The sequence below is a fragment of the Branchiostoma floridae genome, chromosome 3, assembly GCF_000003815.2.
Source record: "Branchiostoma floridae strain S238N-H82 chromosome 3, Bfl_VNyyK, whole genome shotgun sequence".
In the NCBI taxonomy this organism is placed as follows: domain Eukaryota; kingdom Metazoa; phylum Chordata; class Leptocardii; order Amphioxiformes; family Branchiostomatidae; genus Branchiostoma; species Branchiostoma floridae.
The window spans coordinates 6,669,787-6,697,763 of NC_049981.1; the positions used below are offsets into that span (position 1 = coordinate 6,669,787).

The 27,977-nt window shown below is 41.1% G+C and overlaps 1 protein-coding gene across 1 annotated transcript; it reads left to right on the plus strand.

Moving 5' to 3' along the window:
• The first annotated feature begins 678 nt into the window (after positions 1-678).
• On the plus strand, positions 679-27,977 carry LOC118411191. The gene is made up of 25 exons (XM_035813270.1): positions 679-1,386; positions 11,502-12,177; positions 12,736-12,923; positions 13,581-13,733; positions 14,304-14,481; positions 16,313-16,449; positions 16,847-16,907; positions 17,014-17,186; positions 17,560-17,715; positions 17,843-17,987; positions 18,511-18,707; positions 19,244-19,418; positions 19,699-19,724; positions 20,130-20,385; positions 20,937-21,061; positions 22,474-22,618; positions 23,059-23,218; positions 23,667-23,797; positions 24,370-24,594; positions 25,033-25,120; positions 25,245-25,375; positions 26,404-26,594; positions 27,472-27,543; positions 27,704-27,802; positions 27,963-27,977. Exons 1-25 carry the CDS (start codon positions 937-939, stop codon positions 27,975-27,977), a joined length of 4,353 nt encoding a protein of 1,450 aa, XP_035669163.1. The 5' UTR covers positions 679-936.

The window sequence follows — 27,977 nt, forward strand, 5'->3', positions numbered from 1 at the left end:
AATTTTACCTGCACCACTCTGAAGTTAGGAAGTATGGATCATACTAAATACTGTTTAGAAACCATTGTTATTATTCGTAGGTGGTACCAGTCATTGAAACTACTAAAATCCACATATTCCTATTATTCATATCATTTATAGTACATGTATACATGTATATGTAAATAGAAACCCAGTACATAGACCAGGTTAGGTGCAGGTTAGATGCAGGTAGACACCAGAAATACCTGCACAGCTCCAATTTTACCTGCAATAACCTGCATATTCATGTGGTATTTCGAGCCCTGTGAGGTCACCTGAGTTAGCGCCGAATGGTAGCCCCTCCAGACCCTAAAAAATTAGCTACGTCTAAACTCCCCGCAATTAAGCCCATGCCTGCAAAAGAGAGAGTAGTCGCCCCGCCCATTGATGATGATAATAATGATAAGGATAACTATCGTCGTTTTATCGTTTTCAGTGCTAGCCACATGTCATTTAATTTCTGTATTTGTTACCTAAATAGTAATAGTAAATGTTGCTATCATCGAAGTACTAAAACAGTCTACGATCATGAACACTATGTTCTCTGAAGTACATATCGACAGATACTTTACATAGAGAAATGCGGTCTTGCTTTCCTGATTTTTATGAGGCACGTTTTAAATGCATGTATGCCCCTTGGCAAAACAACACGCCCCCAACTATCACACGTTCGGCATTTGTGCAAACGCAGTGAGGCAGACTTTCGCGCGCTTTGTTTGAACGTTCGGCTGCGGTGTCAAATTTTTACTTCCTTGTCTTTTGTGTGCGCGTCATGCTGCTGGTTAGTTGAGGTAACCGACACCTGTGTCAAACGGTAGGCGGCAAATACGCGTCAGGCGCCCCCCTTTTGTTCCTGTTCGCCCTCCCGTTCATAAGCAATCTTAGCTTGTCACTTGAGGAGTAGCGACAAGAAGCATGGCGTCGTCAGAGGAGGGGGGTGCCCCAAGTTCTTACGAACCGACTTTGACCGTGAACGCGAAGCCGTCCAAGTCTGAAAACGGTCGCGGCAAGACGGTGGGCGAAACCGGGCTTCACTTGAAACTTCTCAAGCTGGTACTATCCATACTTCTCGGGTTAGTAGTTCTGGCGAGCTTCGCTCTCTCACATCTTTCGGCGATCTCTCTGGTGAGATATCTCCGCCTCAATGTTACGAGTGAAGACAATGCCACGAGTAAAGACAATGTCACGAGATGCAAGGATAATGCCACGGACGTCGAACTTGAACGTGAACTCGAGCGTAACGTCACTGCGTTGATGTTGGTGTACGTACTGATGATACCGTACGGAGTGTCCTTGTTGAGGAGTTTGTGGAACGGCGCTTTTCAAGATTCCGTGCCGTGGCCGCACCTTAAAGCTATCGCCCTGGTAAGTCGGATTTTATCATGTGTTAAAAAGTTGTTGTTTTTTCCACATAAGTGTACAATAAGATGTAGAGAGGGGAATAGGTAAAAACAGTCGAAGGGTCAATATTACAAGCGTCGAACATTTAGTCCCATAGTTACTTCCGGGTGCATAACCTAGTTAAAATTCGGGGGGGTCAATTCGATATTCTATGTAACTTTTGTTACCATTTGATTTTTCTTGCAATATTTTGGTATTCTTCCATTGCCTTACTTATTTGTACTTGTTCAAATGTAACTTTGTAATGCCCCTTTTTATGGCAACACGAACATAAGCTACGTGCTTAACCATGTTGTCAACGCGTTTTTGTCGGTCATAAATTGATGCAATAAACAAAATTAGAGTCTGCACACCCTAAAGTCTAGCGACCGTCTCTTTTCGAGAGATTTCCTGGAACAGAAAAGCCGTTTATAAGAACATCTCTATAGCAAGAACTGAGTTTCAGTTTTTTTTGTCAGTTACGTAACTTTTTGAAGGCATTCTTTGTCGCATAAAAATGGTAAACAAAATCGGGAATTTTCACGTGGATTTAAACTATCGCCAATAGTTTACATGCAACATAAACGAAATTTTGGGAATAGAATACCATTATAGATTTTAAAGCAAGCGAATTATTAACAAAATCCTAACACTGACTGAGATTTTTACACTTATGATACTCCGACGCGCGAAACATTGCAACACGGCCCACAGAACGCTTGGACGGTGAATCTGGGTCAATGTACGGGGAGACGCACTTTTAACCTAGATGCGTAGACGGAAATGAGACTTGGACCCATAATCAATTTTCACCCAAAACATATCACTTCTTAAGCTTGTTTGTATCAAATACCATTTTGTTATGAATAATGAGAAATATGAACTCAATCTTGGACCCTGAAACCATTTCGCCACTTTTTGTCGAGTATACTAACTCGGAAGAACGTTTGTGTCCACTTTGTATGACATTTGGTACTAGACACATGTCTACAAATATGGCAAGCATGGGTCAAAAGGAGGTGATTTGATCGTCCATGAGATAATTTGTCATATCACCTATTGTCCACCTGATGTACGCTTCGGGGCACAACTTTTATTTTAAGTGAGTTCACACGTCTGTAAATTCTCAAGTCTATATGAATTCCGCGCGGAATCCAGCAGGGTTCAAAGAAAACAAAACAGTACATTTAAAGTAGTAGAAATCTGACAAATATAGAAATAGTAAACGATAACATGCCAGAGAAGTTAGCTGGTCGCGAACCATAGTTCTCAGCTAACTCCTCTGACATGTGTCCATATTTGTCCAATTCCTACTATTTGTTGCCAGTGACCTGTGGAGCCTGGTAGAGGCAAATGCTTTCATACGGACGTCCTACGAATTTGAATATACCCACGTGTTAACCTACAATTTCGAGGTTTAGTAGCTCCTTTATTGTGCGTCATTATATGATTACATGACGATAGATACATATAGCTGTAGAAGACTATATGAGACCAAATCAAACATTAACTGAATCAAACTCATACGGATTCAACAAGCGTTCAAATGAAAACATTTATATATAGAGTAAGTATGCTGTAAATGCAGATTTATTGTCGCCCTGAAGTCATATTTTAACGTAATCGCAAATCACTTCACGTCAAGGATAGGTCTATAAAAGGTACTATAAACTGCATAGATACATTTTAAAGTTAGACAAAACTTGGAACAATATGATGAATTAAAAGTTTATTCTACGAAGTGTAATGCATTAGTACATAAAGACCGACGTCCTTGTAAACACTTAAATCCTACCATGTCTAGTAGTACTCGTACTTTGGTCAACAAGCCTTCTCCACTCAGCCTGATTTTGGGCCGGGGTTTCCGCCTCCTTCACGCTAACTCCCCGTTGCCCAGGTTACCATTTCAAAACAAAATAACAGCTGGAAGAAATACAGGTCTAGTAAGACATATCGAGAAAGTCTTCTCCACTCAGGGTGATTTTGACCAGGGTTTCCGCTTGCTTCAGGCTAACTCCCCGTTGCCCTGGTAACCATTTCAAAACAAAATAACAGCTGGAAGAAATACTGGTCTGGTCAGTGCTATAACCTTTAACCTTTGACATTTTTAATTGCTGCCCGATGATGAAATAAATCTTCTTGTCTGTACACCTATCTATATATACCTATAGTATAGTACGCAGCTTACCATAGTTATCCTTACTTTGAAATGCACCAAAAAATGTAAGAATGTCAGAAATTTATTTTTGCGCGACAATTGTAACAGGTAAAGTGTATGGCAATCTACAACTAATTTAATCTAATGTAGCAATATAAACAATCTAGTTAGTGTCATAAAAGCTAATACTTCAGATCATTATGTCAATATAGCATTGTCTCGTTTTTGCAAGGAGTTGTAAATGAATTGGCCTACGTAGGAAGATATATGAACAGGACATGATAATATAAAATTTAATATCTCTGTCTTAGTATGTGGCAGTACAAGGTCGGACTTACATACAAATTAAAATAATTACAAATAATACAAAATTAAAGCGCTATCTACATGTCACTCATGTTAGAACATGAGTGACATGTAGATAGCGCTTTAATTTTGTATTATTTGTAATTATTTTAATTTGTATACCCCAGAGATGGAAATACGAACGAGGAAGTGTACAACAAAGTAGGGACAAATCCTATTAGCACTACCATCACAAAGATTAGAGTAAAGTACACAAGACATGGGACACCGCGTCTTCAACAGAGTGAACATTGTCTTTTTCAGTGCTATGTCTTCATCTAAAATAGAGAAGCTAAATATCAAATTAAATCTAAGGTCTCTGAGCCAATACAGGCATTTTGGAGAGGCCGCAACCCACGTTCGTTTAAGATCCCACCACACCTTTCGGAATATGTTAGGGGCATATCTGGTGTGCGATGGTGCAAATCTTTCTGTCTGGAGTTGGCGATTCACTTCAAATCATACGAATGGTGGCTAAAGGTGCGCTCCCACCGCACTTGCGTCACGCTTGCGTCACTACGGGGTTCAGATACTAGACGAATTTCAGAGATAAAGAATGATTTTTTTCTTCTTTTTGTGTATTTTGTCGTCTCCTAAGTCATACGTTTACGTATTACGCAAAATCTAAATTATAAAAAATCGGAGAAAATATAAAAATAGTGACGCAGTGAACGAACCCCGCAGTGACGCAAGCTTGACACAAGTGCGGTCGGAGCGCACGTTAAGAGAACCGCCGTCTAGTAACAGCCACACGGTGATTTACATCATTCACCCGGACTCCAGGTAGAGTAGGGATGGATCAGTCCCATAAGCTAAGGGCACGTACGCCTTACGTGCAATTTGTCCGTACTTTTTTTTTAGGACAAGTCCGCCACGTATTTCTGAAAACGTTCAGGCTGTACATGGCAGGCGCGTCGCTCGTACTGGCACATATGGGGGGCGAATCCGCAGCCCGATGGCACACAAAGTTTTGCCTGCACGTAAAGTTCTACGGCGTGTCTGCGTAATCCAAAATCCGTCGGATTCCCTACGAGTTCGTACGGTGGCGGTACTTACAACTTGCGGATCCCAAACGTTTTGGCACGTAGCACGTATGTACACGTTCTTTACACACGGGTTGTGTGCTCTTAGCTTAAGGCCCTCTGCAATATAGTATCAGCTGATGTAACGTCCTTGCCCTTTTCAATACAATGAAATGGAAAATTATTTAGTAGACGTTATAAAAACAGCACTACAAATCATCTAATAAGTAGCACCAACTGGTACACTGCCACGCCCATTTAGATATACTAAATGTTTACTAGGCAAGCACAGCTCAGTCAATTCAGATGTCGTGCGACTTTGTTTTTACAACGACACCAAAAATAATTAGTACACATAGCAAACATAACATTATAAATTATTGAGTTGGTAGTACAAAGTAGTGCCAGGGCACGTTCTTTGAAATTAACTAACTATTGACAAAGCAAGCATATTTCATCAGATCGAATATAGTGCCTTTCTTTTTCCAACGACACAGAACAAGCATACATAATAGATATAACGCTATAGATCATTGAGTTAGTTTGTAAGACAAACTAGTAACAGCCAGTACCTTTTGTTTACTAGATTTTCACGAGTCAGTAGGTACAGATTTCGTACCATGGCACAGCAAAAAAAAAATATTATAGACAAACTAGTACCAGCCACGCATTTTGAATATACTAATTATCTCAGCTGTGCACATATCTGTAGATACTGATTTCGTACTTTTCTTTAACTACAAAGACACAGCAAAATAATCAGCAGACAAACTAATACCTGTCGCGCTTTTTGAACATACTAGTTGTTTACTAGGTTTGCACAAGTTAGTAGATACTGATTTCGTACTTTTATTTCTACAAAGACACAGCAAAATGATTTTTAGACAAACTAGTACCAGCCACGACTTTTTAAATATACTTGTTATTTACTAAGTGTGCGCAATTCAGTAGAATTTGATGCGGAATTCCTTTTACCAAAGCACACTAAATAATCATTAGTCAAGCTATCGACATACCCCACCCCCTAGCTGTAGACAAGGTAACCTCACGTCGACAACACAGATGACGTCTGTTACATGTAGTCGGTCAAGGTAAACCCTGAAACAGACAGATATATAGGCTAGCTGTCTTAAGCCATTTACGATATTTGGCCAACGTGCTTAGTTTTGATTAGTAGACATACCAACGCCGTCTAAGGTCTACTATATCCTCCTTTAATAATAACTAACCAAGTCTTCAAGTAGCTTTATAAATGTCATGCGGTTCTTTTTGCTGTGGGATTTATTCATAATGGGGATACAACAAAAGCAGTTGTCCACAATGAACTTGTGACGCAAATTTGTTTGTTTTTACTCTCCTGGGTATTATGTCTGCTACTTCTTTCTCAGTTATAAGTTATAGTATTTCTTCATTCCACTCTCTTCTCTTTGTATGAGGGAGAGAGAGAGAGAGAGAGAGAGAGACAGAGAGAGACAGAGAGAGAGAGAGACAGACAGACAGAGAGAGACAAAGAGAGAGAGACAGAGAGAGAGAGAGAGAGAGAGAGAGACAGACAGACAGAGAGAGACAGAGAGAGAGAGACAGAGAGAGAGAGAGAGAGAGAGAGAGACAGACAGACAGAGAGAGACAGAGAGAGAGAGACAGAGAGAGAGAGAGAGAGAGAGAGAGAGACAGACAGAGAGAGACAGAGAGAGAGAGAGAGACAGAGAGACAGAGAGAGACAGAGAGAGAGAGAGAGAGACAGACAGAGAGAGACAGAGAGAGAGAGAGAGAGAGAGAGAGAGAGAGAGAGAGAGAGAGAGAGAGAGAGAGAATGGTTTATTTGTACCACAGCCAGCTTGCGGCTCGAAAGCCGAATTATCAGGCTCGTTTACGTTGTGTACTGCTACCTTATTGCAGAGAACATTGTAACATAAACAATACAAATACGACATGTAGCATGAATATTACAATGAATAAATATTGTAGATACGAGTACAATGTCTAAAATGCGTTGTATCTTAAGCTCAACGAATTTTATAGATGAAGAACTATTTTATCTTTACGTCTTATATATTTTGTTGTCTTAGAAACCATCCCTGTAGAATTCGTAATCACATCTTGCATCATATTTTAACCATATAATCAAAAGTAACAAAAATCCAATTTTGGTCGCTGTGCGTTATTCTAAAGTAGAGCTATCGGGAACAAAGTTAGTATATAGGAGCTAAACTGTGCCCAACTGCCCCTAGCACTCAAACAGAGAGGCGCCTTCCTTTCTCGGTAGGACACAGTTAAGAGTATAGAAACTGCCTTTGCCCCCGATAGATATGCTTGGAGATTACGCTTCACGGTAGCTAATACCCTTTTTTTACTAGGACTCGCGCTCTCACTGCGACCTAAAATTTGACTTATCGCTCAACGAAATGTATAGAAAAGAAACAAATCTTTTTACACTTTGTGTTTTGTTGTCTTCTCAGTCACACTTTTACGTTTTGTATGATATACCAAGTGTAAAAGTGAAGGTTACACATATCCAATTTAGATCGCAGTGAAGGCGTAGCGCGATTGTCGTCTAGTGGAATGTGTAAGAGGAGTCAGTCTAGTCTTTAGTGAAAGATGAGTGTCCTATTGATTTAAAGGTGGAGGTGGGGTGAAGCTTATCTGCCGTTTCGCACGTAAGGGTCACGCATGCTTAAAGCCGGGGTATTTTCTTCCTTGTTGTCATTTAATCAAGTGTTTGAGAAGCAGTCACACTTCGAACTTTTTCATGTCGTCAAATTTCCAACCCCCCAGGGGGGCGAGATCACTGGGTGTGGCGAAATCGCTGTGACACCGGCGAACCTCGGGCGTTGGCGATCACTTTCTATACTTAAGCATAATGTTTTTGTTTTGTATAGTTCAGTTATTGATATGTGTATACCCGTGCTGATAATATGTATAATTTTGTATTACTATGTATATTTTACAGCACGTTGGAAGTCATGAAGGTAAATTTTCTTCAAAACTTTTTTTTTTGCTCCCTTTTTTTCTCGGATGACAATCTGAGCATCGTATATTGAGGACTTGATTAAAATTTTTAGCTCTCTTTTTTCGACAAGAAAACTGCAGCTATAGGTCAAAATATTTTGTAGCTCAGTGGTCGCAATTACTCTACATGGAAAGATGTGAAACGCAGAAAAATAAGAAAATGGCATATTAGCTTTGAATGTATTTCATTTATTTTCATACTGTTTAGTGTTTCAAGTTGAAAATCCGGTGGTTCCTCTGGTTGTGTTTCTTGTTCCCATGTTTTCTGGCTGTTCATTTATGTTCATGTTAACGCATGGATGCTGTTCAAAAATAAGGAAACGCCATGGATTCGAATGTATGGCATGTTTTAGCAACGAGGTAACATTGATAAACAAAGGAAGAAAAACAAGGATATGACACGCCTTGATTTTGAATGTCTGCGACACCTGTAAAGGTATTAACACTTAGGCGTGTTTGAATTTACCTTATGTTCCGTGGGAGTCCTGTGATTCAAGTCAATAGTATAATTTTTATCAACTTGAAGGCTTATATCAAATATTCACACACAAACGCACACAAACACATATACAAATACTTGCACACACACACACACACACACACATACACATACATACACAAACACATACAGACATACAGACACAGAGACACGCAAATGTACGCACGCGCGCGCACACACACACACACTCACACACGTATACCCACATTACCACGCAAACACACATGCATGCACTCACTCACACACACACACATAATATATATACACACACACACACAAACACACACATACACATGCAAACATACATACAAACACACACAGCAGACATACACACAAACGCACAGCAGACATACGCACAAACATACGGACATAAACACACTCACACACACACACACACACACACATTTTTTTCAAACACACCAGAGTTTGTCGGTTTTCTGTCAGACACGTTCCCAGGAGTTTTGTTTCTTTCTCGGAAAAGAAAAGCTCATTATTACTCTTACAATTGACCTTTCCATTGACCCTCGGCACAGCTGTTAACTTACCCGGATGAGCATTGTTGACAGTGTTGACGGTGTCACGGCTACGGTCAGTAGTTTGTGTCGGGGTAAGCGAAGCCTTTTGTTCCCGTGTATTGGGACTTCACGCAATAAAATTTTGAATGTAAAAGACCCAACACACTTATCGAGAAGCGTAGGTAACTTGGTGTGAGCCGCAAGCGATGCCAACTTTATGTAGCGATGTAACTAACTGCTAAAAAAAATAGTAGCCCCTTCATCCCACCCCAAAACACAGTATATTACAATACAGCAAAGTATAGTACAATACGCGGGCACAATTCACTGTAACCTAATACTCGTACTGTACACAAAGATACAAAGCATCTGTTGCCCTGACTGAGTTGTAATGTGTACGTAACGCATATAGTATTCCAGAGACAGTCATAGTATGGCATTAAATTGGTATTGTTTGAAAGATAAAGAAAATTGTTCGAGGAGGTAAATCCAATCATATATTTTAAATTGGAGGCCATTTGGGTATCTCTCTAAAGCTGTGGTACGTGGTGGCTTAAATGCAGTTGAACGCTCAAAGAATACCATCGATAGAAAACGAGTCATTTCTAGTTTTGTCTGTTTAGTTGTATTTTTGGTCATACTTTTTTGGTTTTGGATGATATCCCCATGATAAGTCAGGGGTTACACAAATCCAATTCCGAGGCGCAGTGACACCGAAACGTACCGTCTAGACATTTTCAGCCTTTTTACGGTATTGTATACAAGTAAGTGCACCTTTGAAATTGGCTTTCATAGGTAACATTGCAGATAAAGACATTATATGTGGCGTATTGAAAACTGCGGTCAAGGTGCTATGTAGATAACGCCGAGGAATGGTAATTGAAGTGTACCAGTCAAATCAAAGGTATTGCTGTCATCACTGTCTATTTTTGGCATGACGTTCTCATCAACGTTTCAAAATATTTTGTCTACAACAAAAGGGGTTTTAACGTTGACAATGCCACGCCAAATTTTTTCTCACACCTTTTTGATCCATTGACAACGCTGCGATTTCCAATAACCTGTTCATCTGGACTTGAAACACAACTGTGCCTCACTTCAGTGTGAGTGCAAGAGAAAATCGGAGAAACCCCAGTGTACCACCGCAGTACCTCCAGAGTGCCTCCACTCAGTGAGATAGAGCCTTAAACGGCTGTAATGTCGTAGTATGCCAAAAGTAAATCCCAAAGCCAAAGAAGAAGGTGTGAAAAACTCTACTGTTCTGTATACCGTAATTTCTTTAACCTTCCTAACCACTTAGAATTCATAATGAAGGAAACCTTGTTTTAGCCATACTTTTTTTTTTAATTTGCAAGCTTTAAGGTTCCCAGAGGATATCATCTATATAATCGAACCGAAATAGCCTAAGTTTTATTCATATTTCTTCGTGGTACTGCAATCAAAGTATGCCAATGACGTTGTGTTTTGGTAGACTAATAGAGTAAGCCCTTTGAAAACAACGGAAGAGTGCAATTCCACTCTTCCGTTGTACATACAGCTGTTAAAAATTCAACAAACAAATGATTCAACTCCGTAATTGATACCAAAGTTTTGTCTGGCGTAGCGACATGTTAAGATGGTTTCGGTGATGACACTGCCGTTAAAAATTTCCGTGTTTTGCTTTTATATATCGCTAGCACTGGTGCGAGAGAAAACAAACAGCCATTTTGTGGGTTCAAATGCACTGTTAGGAGTACAGAAGAAAGGGCCATGAGAACGAAAAATTCCCACGACAAAAACACGGCCTGAAAACAAAGCGGAAAGTTGACTTAGACTTGTCAACACATTTTTGTGAAAACAACGCATTGATGTAATAATTTCTTTTGAAAAGACCCCAAAAGCAAGCTTCTTTCCGTGTTTATACTCTGACTTCGGTGGCTGTCGTGCAAGGGAGACAACATAAGCTCAACTTACAAATTGATGTTAATGTGTAAAGTCATAAAAACAAATGCTAGAAATGCTGTTGATTACATTGATTCGAGTATCATTCGTTCCTTCCTTCTTTTTCTTCCTAGCTTCTTCCTGCCTTTCTTCCATTTATCCCTTTATCTTAATTTCTTCCTTTCTCCCTTTTTGTCTTCCTCCCTTCCTTCCTTCCTTTCTATGTCATTTCCTTATTTTCTCCCTTTTTTGTTGCCTACATCCCTCCCACTGTCTCCTACATGTACGTACCTCCCTCCCTCCGTCCGTAGAAAACTCTTTACCTTCCTTCCTTTTCTTACTTCCTTCCTTTCTTCCTTCTTACCTTGCTTCATTGTTTCCTTCTTTCCTTCCTTTCTTCCTTCACTTTTCTCCGTTCTTTCCTTCCTTCCTTCCTTTTTTCCTCCTTTCCTCCCCCTTCCCTCGTTCTTTACACCCTTTACACCCTTCTTTCCTTCCTTCACCCTTCCTTTCTTCCTTCTTTGCTACCTTCTTTCCTTCCCCTCTTTCTTCCTCCCTTCCTAGAATTCCATACTCCACATATTGTCAGGCACACAACATAAGACTTATTGATATCAACTTCTGTTCCCCAGGGCGCAGTTCTCAGCATCTGTGAGGTGACCGGGCTGTGTCTCCTCACCCTGCGGGTCATGCCGTCCGTCACCCCGGCTCTCAGCGTGGTCCTCTCCAACGGGATCCTCTTCGTCCCGATCCTCAGCCAAACAGCCAAACAGATAACCGTCCTATGGAAGCAGGAAAAGAAACGACACTGCCGACGTATTTCGCGTCTTGTTACATGCGTGTTCTGGGTTCTCGCTTGTGGAGGACTTGTCGGTGTTTGGTGTTACTTCAGAAAGCAGAAATATGTGGTAGAAACTGTCGTTTCCCTACTACTTCTGTCCACTGCCTGGGCTCCAAAGCTTCAAGAGTTTCAGACCGAATGTCTTCGCAAGTCCAAATCGTCAAAACCGGACCATGCTAACTCAAGATGGAAGGCAGGGATCTTGAACAATCTAGTGAAACTAGTGTCTGCCCTTTTGATCCCTGACCTTTTGAAGTATGTTAGACTAACGGATATTTGTTCTACCTGGGTTTGGATCAAGCCAAACCTCTATGCACACTTCACGATTGACCACCCGGCTATGGTTAGTTTTATCGTAAACGTGACCGCCAGTTTCACGGGGTACATCCTAGCATGGACCGCCTGTGCTATACGCATGGGCTTCTTCGGATTCGCCTTGCCTGCTTTTCTAAGCACTTTGGTTACAGGTACGTGATATATATTGCTTTTTGTAGCTTTCCAAAAGGTCTGTTGACAAAAAAATCTAAGCACTTGAGTTTCTTTTACTATGTTTTACAAACTAAATCCGCCCCCAAGCCACTATTTCTAATTACATATTTTAAAAGGAATATAGCACATAAGGGAATGCATATCATTACAAATGATTTAGAATAAGATTATAGTTCACGAAACACTATTATTCATCCATCCATTCATCCATCCACTCATTCACCCATCAATTCATTTACTCATCCATCCATCCATCCATCCATTCATCCATCCTTCCATCCATCCATCCATCCATCCATCCATCCATCCATCCATCCATCCATCCATCCATCCATCCATCCATCCATCCATCCATCCATCCATCCATTCATTCATCCATCTATCCATCCATCCATCCATTCACCTATCCATCCATCCATCCATCCATTCACCTATCCATCCATCCAAATGCAATAGCCGATGTTATACATAGGGAAGATAATATGGCAGTGTGTGGGGTTATTTATAATAAGCCATATATCAAAATGTATTTTCAGGAATCATATTCGTCAAACCGATATGTTCCACCATGAGTTTCGTCCATCCCGACACTTGCCTGATGTTTATGAGTGAGGACTTCGCGTGGGACGTCGGAGTCGGTCTGGGCTTGCTGCTGGTCCAGTTCTTCACCACCACATGGTTCGTCATGAGGAGCCCAACTATCGTCATGGAACGGGAAGCACAGGTAAAACTGTAGAAATGTGGATTTATATATTTCTTTACTTGTCTAATAATCTAAAGGCTGTAGGTTGCCTTAAACTTAGTGATGACAATTCCAGCTGCTTATAATACCCTCTTTCCACTAAGACGGGGATTTCGCCGCGCTCTCTTTGCGACCTGAAATTTGACAGACCGCTCAACGATTTGTATAGAAAAGAAACAAAATTTTTTAAGACTTTGTGTGTTTTGTTGTTCTCTACATCACACCCTCACATGTTGTACGATATGCCTAGCATAAGATGGAAGGTTGCATATATCCTATTTAGGCCGCAGTGAGAGCGCAGCGCGATCGCCGCCTATGTATAGTGGTAAGGGAGACAATGAAATGTTGTACATGTTCTGGCTGCCCTATTTGATGCAGTAATGTCGGACTCTTAAACTAGTCAAACCGTAGTATCCTCCACCAAGAAAATTGGACTCACTCATGTTTTCGACTGAACAGTACCAGTCTTTGTCAAGGAATGAACAATCCACTTCTGCGTCAAGTCATGCAGATAGAACACGTGACGAATTGTGAGCAGTGAATCATAAATTGCAGAAAGTCTATAGGGCCCACTGTCTCGGCTCGGACTCGTCTCAGATAAAGATTTACCTTACTTTGTTTGATCCCAAATATCTCTAGCTGTTCTGGCTTCCCGGGTACAACAGTGTGTTCCCCGCCCAGTGGATGTTGTTGAGCCGTAAGAACAGGAACACGAAGGGCGAGGACTTCACCACACGGAAGAAAACCAAACAGAACACGCACGTTTACATCTGCACTACTATGTATCACGAGGTGAGAAAATGTGATTGTTTTACGTTTGTCTTGTGTGTGTTAACTTTTGTGTGCCTTGTTAACGTTAAATACTATTAACAGCAATCGGCAGTCTTGATGCTTGTAATCCTATATGCCTTAAGAAAGCTAAATAGCAAGTGACCATATGTGCAGATATGGTAATTTTGGTTGTTAAAGTAGACCAAACAAACTCTATTTTTCATGTACAACTTTCCTGGTGATTTTTGTTAATAAGCGGGGCCTGTCTTAAGAAATTAACAGGTCTCTTATAACTTTAATGCGGTATCCCTCTGTACTCGGGGCACCGGTGTGGCACAGTGGGGTTCATTCACTGCGGACTGTTGTGTTATTTTTGCCGATCCTTTTATGATTTAGATGTTTCGTATAGTAGGACGTAGGAGAAACAAAATGAAACTAAAATAAAATACAATAAAAAAAAAAGAAAAAAAATCGTTCTTGATCTCTGAAATTCGTTGGGTAATCTTCCGAACCACACAGTGACGCACCGGTGTCCCAAGTACAGTGAGATGCCACCTTTATGTTTGTCTCTTCATCCTTTGTTGTCTTTAGTCTGAACGTGAGATGGATCAGCTCCTGACGTCACTACGTGCCCTAGCGGAGAGCCAGGTGGGAGAACGGACCTTCGAGTCTCACATCTTCTTCGACGGCGGGTGCCGCCAGGGTCAGCCGTCACAGTGGGCACTACAGCTCTTCAGTGTCATGGAGAGGACGCTTCAGGACGAGAATGGTGGGATATACATTTATTATACCCCCTTTCCACTAGGACGGCGCTCTCGCCGCGCTCTCCCTGCGACCTAAAATTTGACAGATCCTTCAACGAATTCTATAGAAAAGAAACGAATCTTTTTACACCTTGTGTGCTTTGTTGTCTTCTCAGTCACACTTTTACGTTTTGTATGATATACCAAGTGTGAAAGTGAAGATTACACATATCCTATTTAGGTCGCAGTGAGAGCGCAGCGCGATCGCCGTCTAGTGGAAAGGGGGCCTTACTGAAATACCTCTGAGATCTTGCAAGACCGTCCAAGCTACTCTCCAAGCTGAAGTTGGGTTCCGCTTTTTTTCACGGATGCGCAAGGCATGAAGAAAATGGTACAAAATGTAAAGCCCAATAAAGACGACTAAAACACGTCAAGAAACAGATGAAACCGTACTTCTGCGTGGAGAGTAGCAACAACAAGCTCGCAACATTCCACGACATCGTTAAAGGTGGGCTTCCATTGCACTCGTGTCACGCTTGCGTCGCTTCGGGGTTCGACAACGCAGACGTAACCCCGCGGCACCTAGAGGTGACGCGAGCGAACCTAGAGGTGACACAAGCAAACCTAGAGGTGACACAAGCAAGCGCGACGTTTTTTTGGAAGTTAAAAAATAACGCAAGTGGCAAGATGCCCCAACAGTGACCCAAGAGTAACACAACAGTGAAACAACAGTGACGCCAACATGCCTTCAACAGTATCAAGGTTATATTTTGTCTATTTTGCACCAAGTATCAAAAGTAAACATCATTTTATTATTGAAAAGCTATTTTGGATACATTTTGGATGTCGTTTTACAACAGTTTTTCAGTTACAACAGTGACCCAAGAGTAACACAACAGTGACACAACAGTGACGCCAACATGCCTTCAACAGTATCACGATTATATTTTGTCTATTTCCTATTAAAACGTAGGAAATATCAAGATTTTTCATTTGTGAAATATGCAAATTAACACACAGCATTACACATACTTGTTGCAAAACACATAAGCGATGGAGTCAAATCTGGTATATGGTTCGTGTCCATTCATTTGGGTTACTTCTTTCACTGTAAAAGTCTTTTAAGGTTATCATATAACATAAGTAACATTCATAAGCATAAGCATAATCACAAGGGAAATTATTTCATTATAAATCTCATTTTTAGGCATTTTCATCATTTTACAGTGATTTTTCATACATTGACAACGCTGCGACTTCCGATAACCTGTCAATTTAGTCTAGAAACGCAACAGTGACGCATGTCAGTGGGAGCGCAACAGAAAATCGGCGAAAATAACACAACAGTGACACAATGAACGAACCCCGAAGCGACGCAAGCGTGACGCGAGTGCAGTGGGAGCCCACCTTAACACGTCAAAAATCGCGCGCTACATCCCTTCGCATCATGCATCACTACCTTGAAAAAAATGGCGGCGCCCATATGATAAAAAATGCCAACGAAAAAAATATGATGCAGCCTTTGTTATCGCAAACCTGTAATTATGGTAATTGGTTCTTAACACACAAGTTTCAATATACAACAGAATAGCTTCTATGATTGTCTGTTGTTGAACTTATTGTTTATGTGGGCTACTTGCATCGAGTATAGTATCAACAAGTTCTAATTTTGTTCTTATTCAATAAGGTTGTTTTAATTGAGGTCGAATCTTATATGTTTCCATTGAGTCCCAACGTTTTAACGTACAATGCATGTTTCCACGTAATTACAACGTTCCATGTTTCATTCGAGCTAAAACGCTTGACGTTTCGATTTTGATGTTTCGAGTTCAATAATTTTGCGTTCTTGTGTATTAGACCCGGAAGACATCTTACAGCAGTGTACCCGGTATAAGACTCCGTACGGGCTGCAGCTCCAGTGGAACCTTCACTACGGCAGCGGAGACACGGCCAGCGGGATGATGTTCACGGTGCACCTAAAGGACAACGTTCTGGTAAGTCCTTTGATGTCACTCGCATATATTGTCATGTGTATCATAATTTCATATTTGGTTGGTACCCATCACCATTTCTGTGGCCCTAGGGTCACACATTTGTGCAAGCCACAGGAGGCTACTGCACTGGTAGTGATCTGTGGACATGTGTGTTTAACTTCTACACTCTATATCAAATGGTTAGTGTTAAGCAGAGAAAGCAGAATGTGCCATGATTTTAAAGTCTGAAGTCTATATCATGGATTGAAGTCACGACCAACCGAATGCAAGGCGAACACTCTATCCACTCGGCCATTGCACCATTCTAATCATGGACAGAGTCATAATATCGACTGAGTACTGACCTGATGTACTAATTGATTTAATTGGTTGTCAATCGCCTCTTTGGGATTTATAGGTGAAGAACAAGAAGAGATGGAGCCAAGTGATGTACATGTCTTACATCCTGGACTACGCAGGTTAGCAAATGCTTGCTATATACCAATTTTGCATCACCATTTCTTCTTTTCATTCATTGAAACCATACTCCAAAAGCTTTACAACAGCTTTACTTTCTCCTTTTAGCATACTTCCATCCACTGGGAATGGCGTCCAGAGTAATCGCTGACACAGACATCCTCGCTACGTCTACGTATGGTGACGCGGCGTCGCACGGCCCGCACCAGGCCCGGCTGAACGCCGTGGGGACCGGCAGTCGGACATGCGGCTGGACGGCGGGAGACTCTGATATACACCAGGTATAGACAATTCATGAACGGCACTTTGCTTTAGCGACTTTGTTCAGAACTGCAGTAGCGTGTGGGGGCCGGAGGTGGCACATGAGGCTGAAAACCAGAATGTCAACAGGTTAAATCTAGAGTTATGCTCTAAGCACTGACCCCTTAATTTTCGAATGCATTTGTAAAATGTACAATAGAATACTAGACATTTTACTCGATAATAAGAATTCTTCCCTTTTTCCCAGCGGTTGCAGATCTATCTGGGAGAAGACATGGTTGTGACGGGAGTTGTCTTAAATTTTGACCATTTTTCGAATGCATCTGTAAAATGTACAATGGAATACTAGACTTCTTACTCGATGATTGACAAAAATTCCTCCCTTTCTCTCAGCGGTTGCAGATCTACCTAGGAGAAGATATGGTTGTAACAGGAGTTGTAACTCAGGGGAAACACGGCTGTGAGGAGTGGGTGACTGAGTACAACCTGTCCTACAGCCAGGACGGGAAGTCATGGGAATACTACAAGGATAGTGACGGCAAACCCGTGGTAGGAATATCTTTATTGACGTTTTTATCTATCATTCAATACCTCGAATTTAGCGGGCTTATGAGATCTTATTTACAGTAATATCGTTGCATAAAGTGGGTATCACGATTTTGAACAAATGTTTCAGGTGTTAGAAGGCAACGTTGACAGTGACACCCCCGTACAGCATATCCTGGACACACGGATCAGGGCAGCTTACATCAGCTTCAACCCTGTGAACTGGAACGACAGGATCAGCATGAGGGTAGAACTGCTCGGGTATTGTGCAACGGGTGGGTACACAACTATATTGCGAATATGCCCAGTTTTTCTCTTGATTATACATTGTTTTTTGCTCAAACTAAAAGAATGAAGAAAAAAATATCTACATGGCTTTGCTAAGTACGAGTATATATAAGACTTCCAGATCTTGGTATAAGTATTCGTTTCAAAGATATTTAGAACGGCAAGCGGTGATGCTGGATATGCAAACACTTCACTCCGAGTCTTTTGACTCATGAAAAAAATACGTGATATATTATATTGTTGCAAAAAATTAGCATTCTCACCTGTGGCATCAGACAGAGACGGTAGAGAACAACACAAATGATCTTTCATAGTTACAAAAATAAATGTACAGACAACCAAATCAATGTTACCACACAAGTGCTACTGCCACTGACGATAATGGATGCTATGTAAAACGTCTGACCGTTTCCGAAATCATCTCCAGTTTCTTGAGTTACTGCCATTTTGCGCACATGAGATAATCTCTAGACATAGACTAACGGAAATTTCATTTTCCATTTTTTTTAGACTTGGACCGGGACAGTTACATCCTGGCCACAGACGCGGACATCAAGTTCTCCCCGCAGTCCGCCAAGGCGCTGATGGAGATCATGAGTACGGACCCTAACGTCGGGGCCGTGTGCGCCCGGACACACCCGCTGGGTTCAGGGCCCTTGGTCTGGTATCAGATCTTCGACTACGCTGTCGGGCACTGGTTCCAAAAGGTTAGGAAAACGCAAACCTTTACTTCAGCATATAAATGGTATCAATCTTTTAAGAGTTAATTGTCAGAATTTTGAATGTACATGCTACTTGATAAATGATATGTGCTGTCTGACTCTTACTATAGAATCGATATACTTGCACCCAAAGATGCATACTTTAAAAGCTTACATCACCGAACTTTATAAAGTTCTAAAAGGATGATATTTAGATTAAAGCCAACGCTCTTCGATGGTGGATCTAAAAAGGAATAATGTAATGATAACGATCTCACAAACATAGAATCAGCTATGTCTCCGAAGATAATTTATCAGGAAGGTAGAACATAGGATATCATAGTTTTTTTTCATAACCAGTAAAATGGTCCCACCTTCTTACGTTTTGATCTCTATCAGATGTCTTCCTCAGAGTTTTTTACTTTTAATGCTGCATCTTGCTGCGATATGTTGCCAATGTATGTGGTGCTTATGTGGCTGTGGCAAGCGAAAAATCCCCAGCTTTGCTGTTTTTAATGTATAAAAATCTTTGCACTCCTCAGGTTGCCAACAGTATCCTGGGCACAGTGCTGTGCTGTCCAGGTTGCTTTAGTGTGTACAGGTGTAAGGCTGTCAGGGACACCCTCGCCACGTACGCCTCTACTGTCAGCAAAGGGGAGGAGTTTCTCACCAAGGATATGGGAGAGGATCGCTGGCTGTGTACACTCATGGTGAGAAGTTTGTTGTTTGGCTTCATATAAGCTTTATCTTTTTCTTTGGCGTCTAGCTTAGCGTAGGTTTTTGGCCAGCTTTGCTGTCTTACACATATTTGTGTATAGCTGTATTAAATTTGGATTTTGAGATACGTGCTCTTTCGAATGCTTTCTTGTAATCATCTAATGTAGAATCATCATCATCATCACACCTCATGTGAATGTGTAGCACTCATTGTCTTTCACAATCTAGCAACTGTTGTCCATATGTAGTAAAACTGTTTGTAATGTGGTATATGATACAGTGATGGACCCCTGCATCTCCTATTGGGTCAGTTGGTAATCATTACTCTTAGCGAGTAGTTTAGCTGGTACCAACCATGTTTCGGATCAATGGAGAGATGGCATTCAGTTACGAATGTAACCCGTATTTTTTGCCGAGTGGCATTTGGGTCAAACCTTGAAATAACCTTCGCTGAGTCTTGCCACGTAATAACCATAGCGATTAATCATTATAATCATAGAGAGCACAGTTTTGCAGATACATATTGTGAGCGCAAGAGACGGGGGGGTGGATTTGGGTGCAAAAGATCCACACAAGTCTCGGACCTAGTATCGTGCTCTCACGAGAAGTACCATGAAGACATCATTGAAAATTCGTTACGTGTTCACGCCTTTAAGTTATCACTGACTAAAGAATTCTTTTAATGCTGACCAATTTCACTTGATTCCCCAGGTAGAGAAGGGTTGGCGGCTTGAGTATACCGCTGTGTCCGAGGACAGCACCTACTGTCCGGAGGAATTTGACGAGTTCTTCAACCAGAGGAGACGGTGGATCCCGTCAACCATCGCTAACCAGCTGGAACTCATCAGGAAGTGGGGAGGGGGGCAGATCAAGAGTGACTATGTTTCAAAGTTCTTCATCATGTATCAGGGTTTCCTGCTGTTCTCATCTATGATTGGTCCATCGACTGTGATCCTCATCATGGCTGGTAAGAAGCGGCCATGTTGTTGGTGCTTCTCAACCTTTATTCGTGGGGTAACCTATATCCGTTGTATTTAGAATACGGTATGTAGGGATATCAAGGCGACAGATGGTGGTTACAAACTGTAGTATTTATTGGGAAAATATTGCCATTTGAAGGTATTGTCCGTAGACCTAACTACTTTTAGCTAGCGTTAACTAGCGTTAGATACTATAAATATTTGACAATGTCTTGGTTGTCAGTGATAATCTTTAGAAAAACACCAAACGAAAAGGAACAAAAAAGAGATACCAAAGAAAGGAACTGTTCATTGATAGACGATGATCAGTTATCATTGTTTAGGAAAGTCTATTTCAACTTCAATGAAATAAGTAACTTAAATTGATTTTCGTACAAAAAGGAACACATGTGATCTGTTTTAAGATGTAGTTGAGATCTTCGAGCCAGGATTTTGTAGGGTTAACTTTGCCGGAACTAAAGAGGACACTTACAATCATTTTCTCATAACCAACAATGGATCCTATTCTAATGGTTGTTGATTGTCTTCATCATGTCAGCCGGTCTGGAGCTGGTTGTAGGTAGTGTGGGAGGAGGGATCGTGCCAACAGTTGTCGTGTTCTCAATGATCTTCCTCGGGTACGGCGCGCTGTGTCTGTACACAAAGCAATCCACACAGCTCAAGGTATCTACAACTGAAAATTCTATCGATTTTAGAGTAACAGTAACATTCTAAATCAACACATTACTAATAGTAAGAGAAGCTATTCATATGAGTTGTTTGATTTACTATGTATGATGTGCCCGGATGTCAAAGGCTTTTTAAACATCTTTACAGCCATTTTGCCGTGGGCGAAGACGCTCAATACAATGTAGAGCAGTTCTGCATGTTAGATGCTCATTACAATAACCACAACTGACCGCCACAATTATAGTAATCATACGTACGTGTTAGTTTTCACTATGGTTTGGTGACATCTAAGCCATTTTCTTGTAGCTTTTGAAAATGTTAAAAATGCTACAAGATTATAATTCTGCATGCATTCACGATAAAGACACCAATTATAACTTATCTAATAAAAAGTTATAATACTTTCAAGTATTTAGGACTTGTTATAGACAAGGCCCTGCTGTGGAACTACCACTTTCTCCACGTTAGCAAAAAGCTGTCTAAGATAATCGGCATCATGAAATGCCTAAGGCCATATCTGAACAGGCAAGCGCTATTGACAATTTATACTACACTATTCCTCCCACACATTCAATATTGCAGCACTGTATGGGACCAGGGAGGGAAGGGAGGCATTGACAAACTACAAAAGTTGCAACACAGGGCGGGCAGGGTAGTGCTAGGTTGCGACCACCACACTCCAAGAGAGACCATTCTGAACACACTGGGCTGGACCCCTGTAGCGCAGCATCACAAGAGAAATAAGGCCGTCTTTATGTTCAAAGCACTCAATGGAATGTCTCCTCCACACATTTCCCAACTCTTCACCACATCTGCTGAAACACACTCTCACCACACACGGCACAGTACACAGGGGGGGCTTCAACTACCTAAAACACGTCTACAATACAAGAAAAAGTCTCTCTCGTTCTCCGGCGCATCCCTGTGGAACTCACTACCTCCACACTTAAGAGCAGCAGCATCCATCTCCACCTTCAAAACCATATACAAAACAGAATACCACATGGTCTAAAACGTAACTATTAGGTCTTTTCTTATTTTGTTCACATTGGTATGCAAATATCTACTCATTTCCATTTATTTTATTTTGATAATGATTTCGAGTTATATTATGCTTACGTTGTATAATTGATTTGTTTTACTTTATCATTTGTATGCTAAGTTGTGTTAATTTTCGTTAGTACTCGCTATGTTACCATTTATGTTACTTGATATCGCTTTTATGTTGCATGTATGTTTCGGGGTTGCCCCCCAGGGAACTTTGAAAAACGCCTAAATTGGCGATATGTATCCCTGGTTAAATAAAAATAAACAAACAAACAAACAAATAAAAACATGCATTCTTATAACATTATCATGTAAACTTTCAGCAACGTTTTGTGACATCTTCCCCCATTCTCTTACAGTGGGCGAAGGTGCTGACGCTGGTGTTTATGGTCGTGATGGTGATGGTACTGATAGGACAGGCGCGGGAAATGGTCGTTGCCTTCCAGAGACTCAACGACAGGCTAACACAGGAGAGCGCCAACCACATCACAGACGCCGAGAAAAGTAAGATCTATAATAATGTGCATATAGATATGTTTATGACCCCGGAAAATAACAATGACAAAACAGCTTGATGCTGAAAGGCAATCATCAATTGTATTGTTACTGCTATAATATTCTTGTTAGTAATAATTTGCACAATATAAACAAGCATAAATTTTCGGCTGGCTGTAAAATGAAATAAAAATTCTCTCTCTCTCTCTCTCTCTCTCTCTCTCTCTCTCTCTCTCTCTCTCTCTCTCTCTCCCTCTCTCTCCCCCCCCTCTCTCTCCCTTTCTCTCCCCCCCTCTCTCTCTCTGCCATGTATTCAGGCAATCCATCGAATACTTGAGACTAAACAGTCATAGATTTTGACATAAAATCTGCACGGTTCATTTAAGCAGAAATATATCTTTTATTTGAACAGAAAAATAAGTTTGCATGTTCACTGCTTTTTCCCTCAGGTTGCCTTGACTGCCTTACTACTGGCTGCGGCGACTGTAAAACGTTAACCTGCGATGGGCCACTCAACTGGTCGAAGAACAACGTTTCTACATGGTTGATGGAATGCTTTGGACCAGACGACCAGTTCGACAACGTTTCCGGTCACATTACACAATACAGGTAAATTAAACTTTATAAATCCATCTTACATTCATCATTAAATATATTTTAACAGGAGAAACAGAAGTTCCATTTTATTAGTGGGACGGCGAGCTCCTTTTGCGGAAGTTTTTTTTTTTTCATTTTTTTCATGTATGCTTAGATTAAGAGAATTAACACAATTGCCGTATCTTATCTTATTTTATCCATTCCCCACAACTATGTGTGTGTGTGTGTGTTGGAGGAGGGGGGGGGTGTCTATAGTATCAGCCTTGTCTATGTTTTTCTCTCCCTGGTATTTTCTGCTTGCATTCTGTCATCGGCAACTTTGTGCAGTCCCAGATAAAATCATTCAATCTACTGTACCAGGTCTCCTTTGGCTACCAACGTTACAAAATGTAGGTTAAAAGATTTTGGTCTATGAAACAATTAATATCAAAAATTTTCTCAATCTCGTTATCCTTCCAAGTGGCTTCCAGTTGTCTCTCTTTGACGAACAGACGCTCTGTGTTGAATTCGCTGGACAGGGTGGAAACCCTGCAAAGGAAAGGGACTGTAAACTCATCTTCAGAGAGTTTGTCAAGCTCAAAGATGAAAACGGTAGGTTGTTCATTGAAATCTTTTGTTCTACTCATCTATTGATTGTTAGCCCTTCTTCTTGTCAGAATGTGAGCATAGTCGGAACAAAGGCTTTTACTCCCATTTGGCCAAATGAAATTCAGCAACTTTTGTGATTCCGGTCTCATAGCATTATATGAGAAGGTTTCGCTGAACAACGTGGCTCTTGATACGTGGATGAAGGTAAGACATCAAATATACATCAAACAGCGGTTACTCAAGCAGCTGCATAGTTGTGAATGGCAAAAGATAGTTGATGCTATCTGAAGCATCTGACCGTTTCTAAAATCATATCTAGTTGCTTGAGTAACTGTTTTTGACCTAAGTTGACTCTTGTATCCCTTTGTGTTTACCAAGATTTGTTTAATACTACGCAACTGTTGATGACAGACACCTGCTGATGCTAGAAATATAAAGCTCATGATGGTAGACAGCTCTTCATGTTAGACCCACGTGCATGGTCATCAAATATGACAAAAGCTTAAGAGCGTGCAGTTGTTTGTCATCTACAGGTAGAGTAACAAAAGATATATACTTTCTTGTTGCTTTCCCAGTTCCAATAACAAGTACTCCGCCAACGACAATCCTAGAGCAGCTGCCTCTCCCGGTAAGCGTGATCTACTTCCTCAGCCTGGCGGCTCTGTACCTGCTCACGGCGCTGCTGCATCCATCGGAGTTCCTCAAACTGCTGTACGGCTTCGTGTACCTGCTGAGTCTGCCGTCTGGCTACATCCTGATGACCATCTACAGCGTCTGTAACATGACCGACAGATCCTGGGGTAAGGACACATCATAGAAAAATTGAAGGAACTGTTTATAAAATACGTCCAGTTCATGTCTCACTTAGTGTAGTTTTGTGCATCTTATTACATGAGTGTATGTCAAACTTTCATTGATGCCCTCCCATGTAATATTCGTGCACGAATGATGTGAATTTCGACATCAACAAACAGCAAATGTTACTTGTCGTACTTGATGAAAACATAGCACGTTTAAACTGGATGGCAAAGATATCAGTTTATCTGTATAAAATCATGAACTCGATAAAGACATCCTTATTTGACTGGTTGTGCAAATGAGTGGTTGTAGTACAACGAACATGCCTATACTCGGCAACTGATTTTGCTAGCTACGTCCACTGCATCTTCCTTGTATCATCCGGACTGTTTTTCAAAAGTGCCTTTTGTAACCCTTATTGTTTTTTTTTTATTTTCTAGGTACGCGAGAAATAAAAGTACCAGGTATGGCCGCTGGAGGCAAAAGTATCATGGAAGTGATGTCAAACTTATGCCGAACTATGTGCAGGTCAGTGTTGTTACGTAAAATGAATTCATTTCATTTTCTTTGAATAGTGCTTTTGGGGACAATGGAAAGTGTACAGTGATAATGAATTTCAATGATTAAAACATTGAGCTTTGCAAAAAAATAGTTGTTGCCGGCGGGAAGACAGTAAGCAGCCTGAACTGGAGGAAATTTCCATCGATGACATCGATGATTTACAGACCGAAGATGAGGAGAGTGAATCAGAATACCAGCAGAGTGAGACCCAATCTTTTCTAGGTAAGAAACTTCACAGTCTTTCTGGTACGACATTTTGACATACATTCCAATGTTATCTATGCGTGCGTTTTGTTCTTAACTATTCAATGGAGAAGACAGATAAAGGTAGTTTTATTGGCATGACAAAAATCACATTTACTTTGGTATGGTAAAGTATAAACTACAAAAAAGTGAATATAGAATAAATCCTAAAACTCTTCTAACTAAACAATAGGATGATAAAAACACCGCTATATAATCAGGGCATGTGGCGAAACAGTGGTGTCACTATCTTTTCTAATCGCGAATCAATCTTTTATGTATTTACTTATCTTAGCATTATGAGGACTGTCGGATCTAAAGATATAGTCAAATCTACTTCTGGTATCGAGTATCTTGAAATCTGTAGTACTTAGACATTGGAATGTGAATAACTTATTGCGTAACGTATCATACATAGGACACTCCATGGCGAAATTAAATATGGAAAAGCACACCGTGTTACCCTCCTTTATCGTGAGGTTGACGTCTGAGGCTTCACAGTACACGGGGCCAAAGTCTAACGCCTCCTGTCTTCAATTGACGAACTGTTAGCTATGCATTTAACCATAGATAAATACACTGTACTATTTTGGCGACGAAAAGTCTTGATATGGAGGCATATTGTGAATTCAATATGCCTTACGGTAATTGGATACTGTCAAGCAGATGTTCCGTGATTTGCGTGTTTTGTGCACGTCGTGTTGTTTATATGATAGTGTGGGTCTCAGGTATGCATTGTGAAGCTGTGTAGCTATTTTCATTTGGTGTCGTTCTTTTGAGAGACTGATTTTGCTGTTGATGCGTACAGGATTGTGTTTACATTTGGCAGTGATAGTGACGTTTAACTTAGCTTTTAAGTAAGCTTTTGGTATAAGTCAATGTGGTGTGTTTTTTATGCGATATAAACACCATATCACACACCACAGATTACAACACAACCAACATAAACCATAATTACGTCACGAGTTTCCTACGGTCATTTGTTTTTGTTTTGTTTTCTCATGAAGGTAATGTGAAACCAGCTCCTGCAAACAAGAGCAGCCTGTGGGGCGGGTCAGTGAAAGGTTCTATCCGGGGACACCGTTCACATTTACACAGGACATTGCGAGAGCATCGCTTTCTGATAAGATCGGCCAGCACGCAATCTCAGCACGACGTGAACGATTTCCTTCCGAGCCAATGGCAGGACGAGCTAAGAGTAAGGATGATATTTACTTTGTGTAACCATTTTCATTCAAGGTTTAGGCAACGGTAGTCCCGTGTCATTTTTGAGGCCGTAGGGGCAGCGTGTTGTTTATGTTTAGGGCACAGCAGTGGGGTCGCGTAGCACAGTGGTAGTGTATTCGGCCCGTGACCGAGAGGTCGCCGGTTCGAATCCGCCTGCCGTGTTGCCGGTCTTGTGCCCTTGGGAAAGGCACTTTACACGACTTTCCTCGCCTTTACTCAAGTGAAAAATGAGTCGTCCCTCGGATAGGACGTTAAATGGAGGTCCCGTGTATGGGGAGAGTCACACCCCATGCACGTTTAAGAACCCCCACACGTGCGATGGTGCGGTGTGGTTGGAGCAAACCCTTCTATCTGGAGTTGGTAATTCACATCAAATCACCCGGTTGTAGGCCTGGCGAACCTCCATACCGTATCAGCCATACGGCGATTTACATCATTCACCCGGACTGGAGACCTGGCGCATCCCCGTCTTGTAATTAGCCACACGAAAGGGTATGTCACCCCGTAAGGGGCGGCATCACCCCGTCGTGTGTAAATATGTGCGAACATGTGTGATCACGTCGACCGATGATGATGATGATGACAGCAGTGGAAAGCGAATTCAAACCATCTTCTTCCACTACCTTTTACCTCCCAAACCAAAGTCAGGTGCCTATTTCTGCAGTATCGAACCCAGGAACCTCTTCTTGGTTCCGAGGAGTCCAACGCTCTACCAATATGCTACTCCAACGCCGCAAATTTTTATTTCCATGACTACCTATATTCAGCTTGTCTTTCACGACATGTGCCCTAGGACGCTTTATCATATTTTCCGTTTGTTTCAAGTCCGTATTTTGTCTCTTTTTCAGCAAAAGTACGAGAAGAAGTTCAGGGAGCACGGTTACGAGAACACATCATTCATCTTTGGGATGACGAACAAGGTTGGTGGTTAACTGATACATGTGTCCATTATCTCTTCAATATATGAAGCATAGATAGCAACGCTAGTCTATTGGGGTTCATCTACTCCTCTGATATATGCACGTTTATGCATGTCCAAATGATCTCTCATGTTCAAACGTCTTATCTTGTGTTCAACAGGATCTGGAGGCTATCGGTATCACAAATAAGTACCATCAGGACGTTCTTATGAAGGAAATAAAGAAGCTGCCGGAGTCTGAACTTGATGATACCGTGCCGGTAAGAATGAATTTTTTTTTAGATTTAGTATTAGATATACATGTATCGTTCTAGGGTTACAATTATGAAAAATGAAAAGAAAAAAAATATTTGTAAACAACGCGCAGAATTTCCTTAACAATGTTCCTTTATTCATAACACTCAACAAGTCGTTTTTCAGGTCACTTTTCATTGA

Excerpts from the sequence above, each read along its gene's own strand:
- LOC118411191 (XM_035813270.1), top strand. The coding sequence starts at position 937 with ATGGCGTCGTCAGAGGAGGGGGGTGCCCCAAGTTCTTACGAACCGACT. Across the intron at positions 13,734-14,303 it reads GCACTACTATGTATCACGAG|TCTGAACGTGAGATGGATCA; the intron begins GTGAGAAAATGT and ends TGTTGTCTTTAG. Across the intron at positions 27,544-27,703 it reads TCTTTGGGATGACGAACAAG|GATCTGGAGGCTATCGGTAT; the intron begins GTTGGTGGTTAA and ends TGTGTTCAACAG.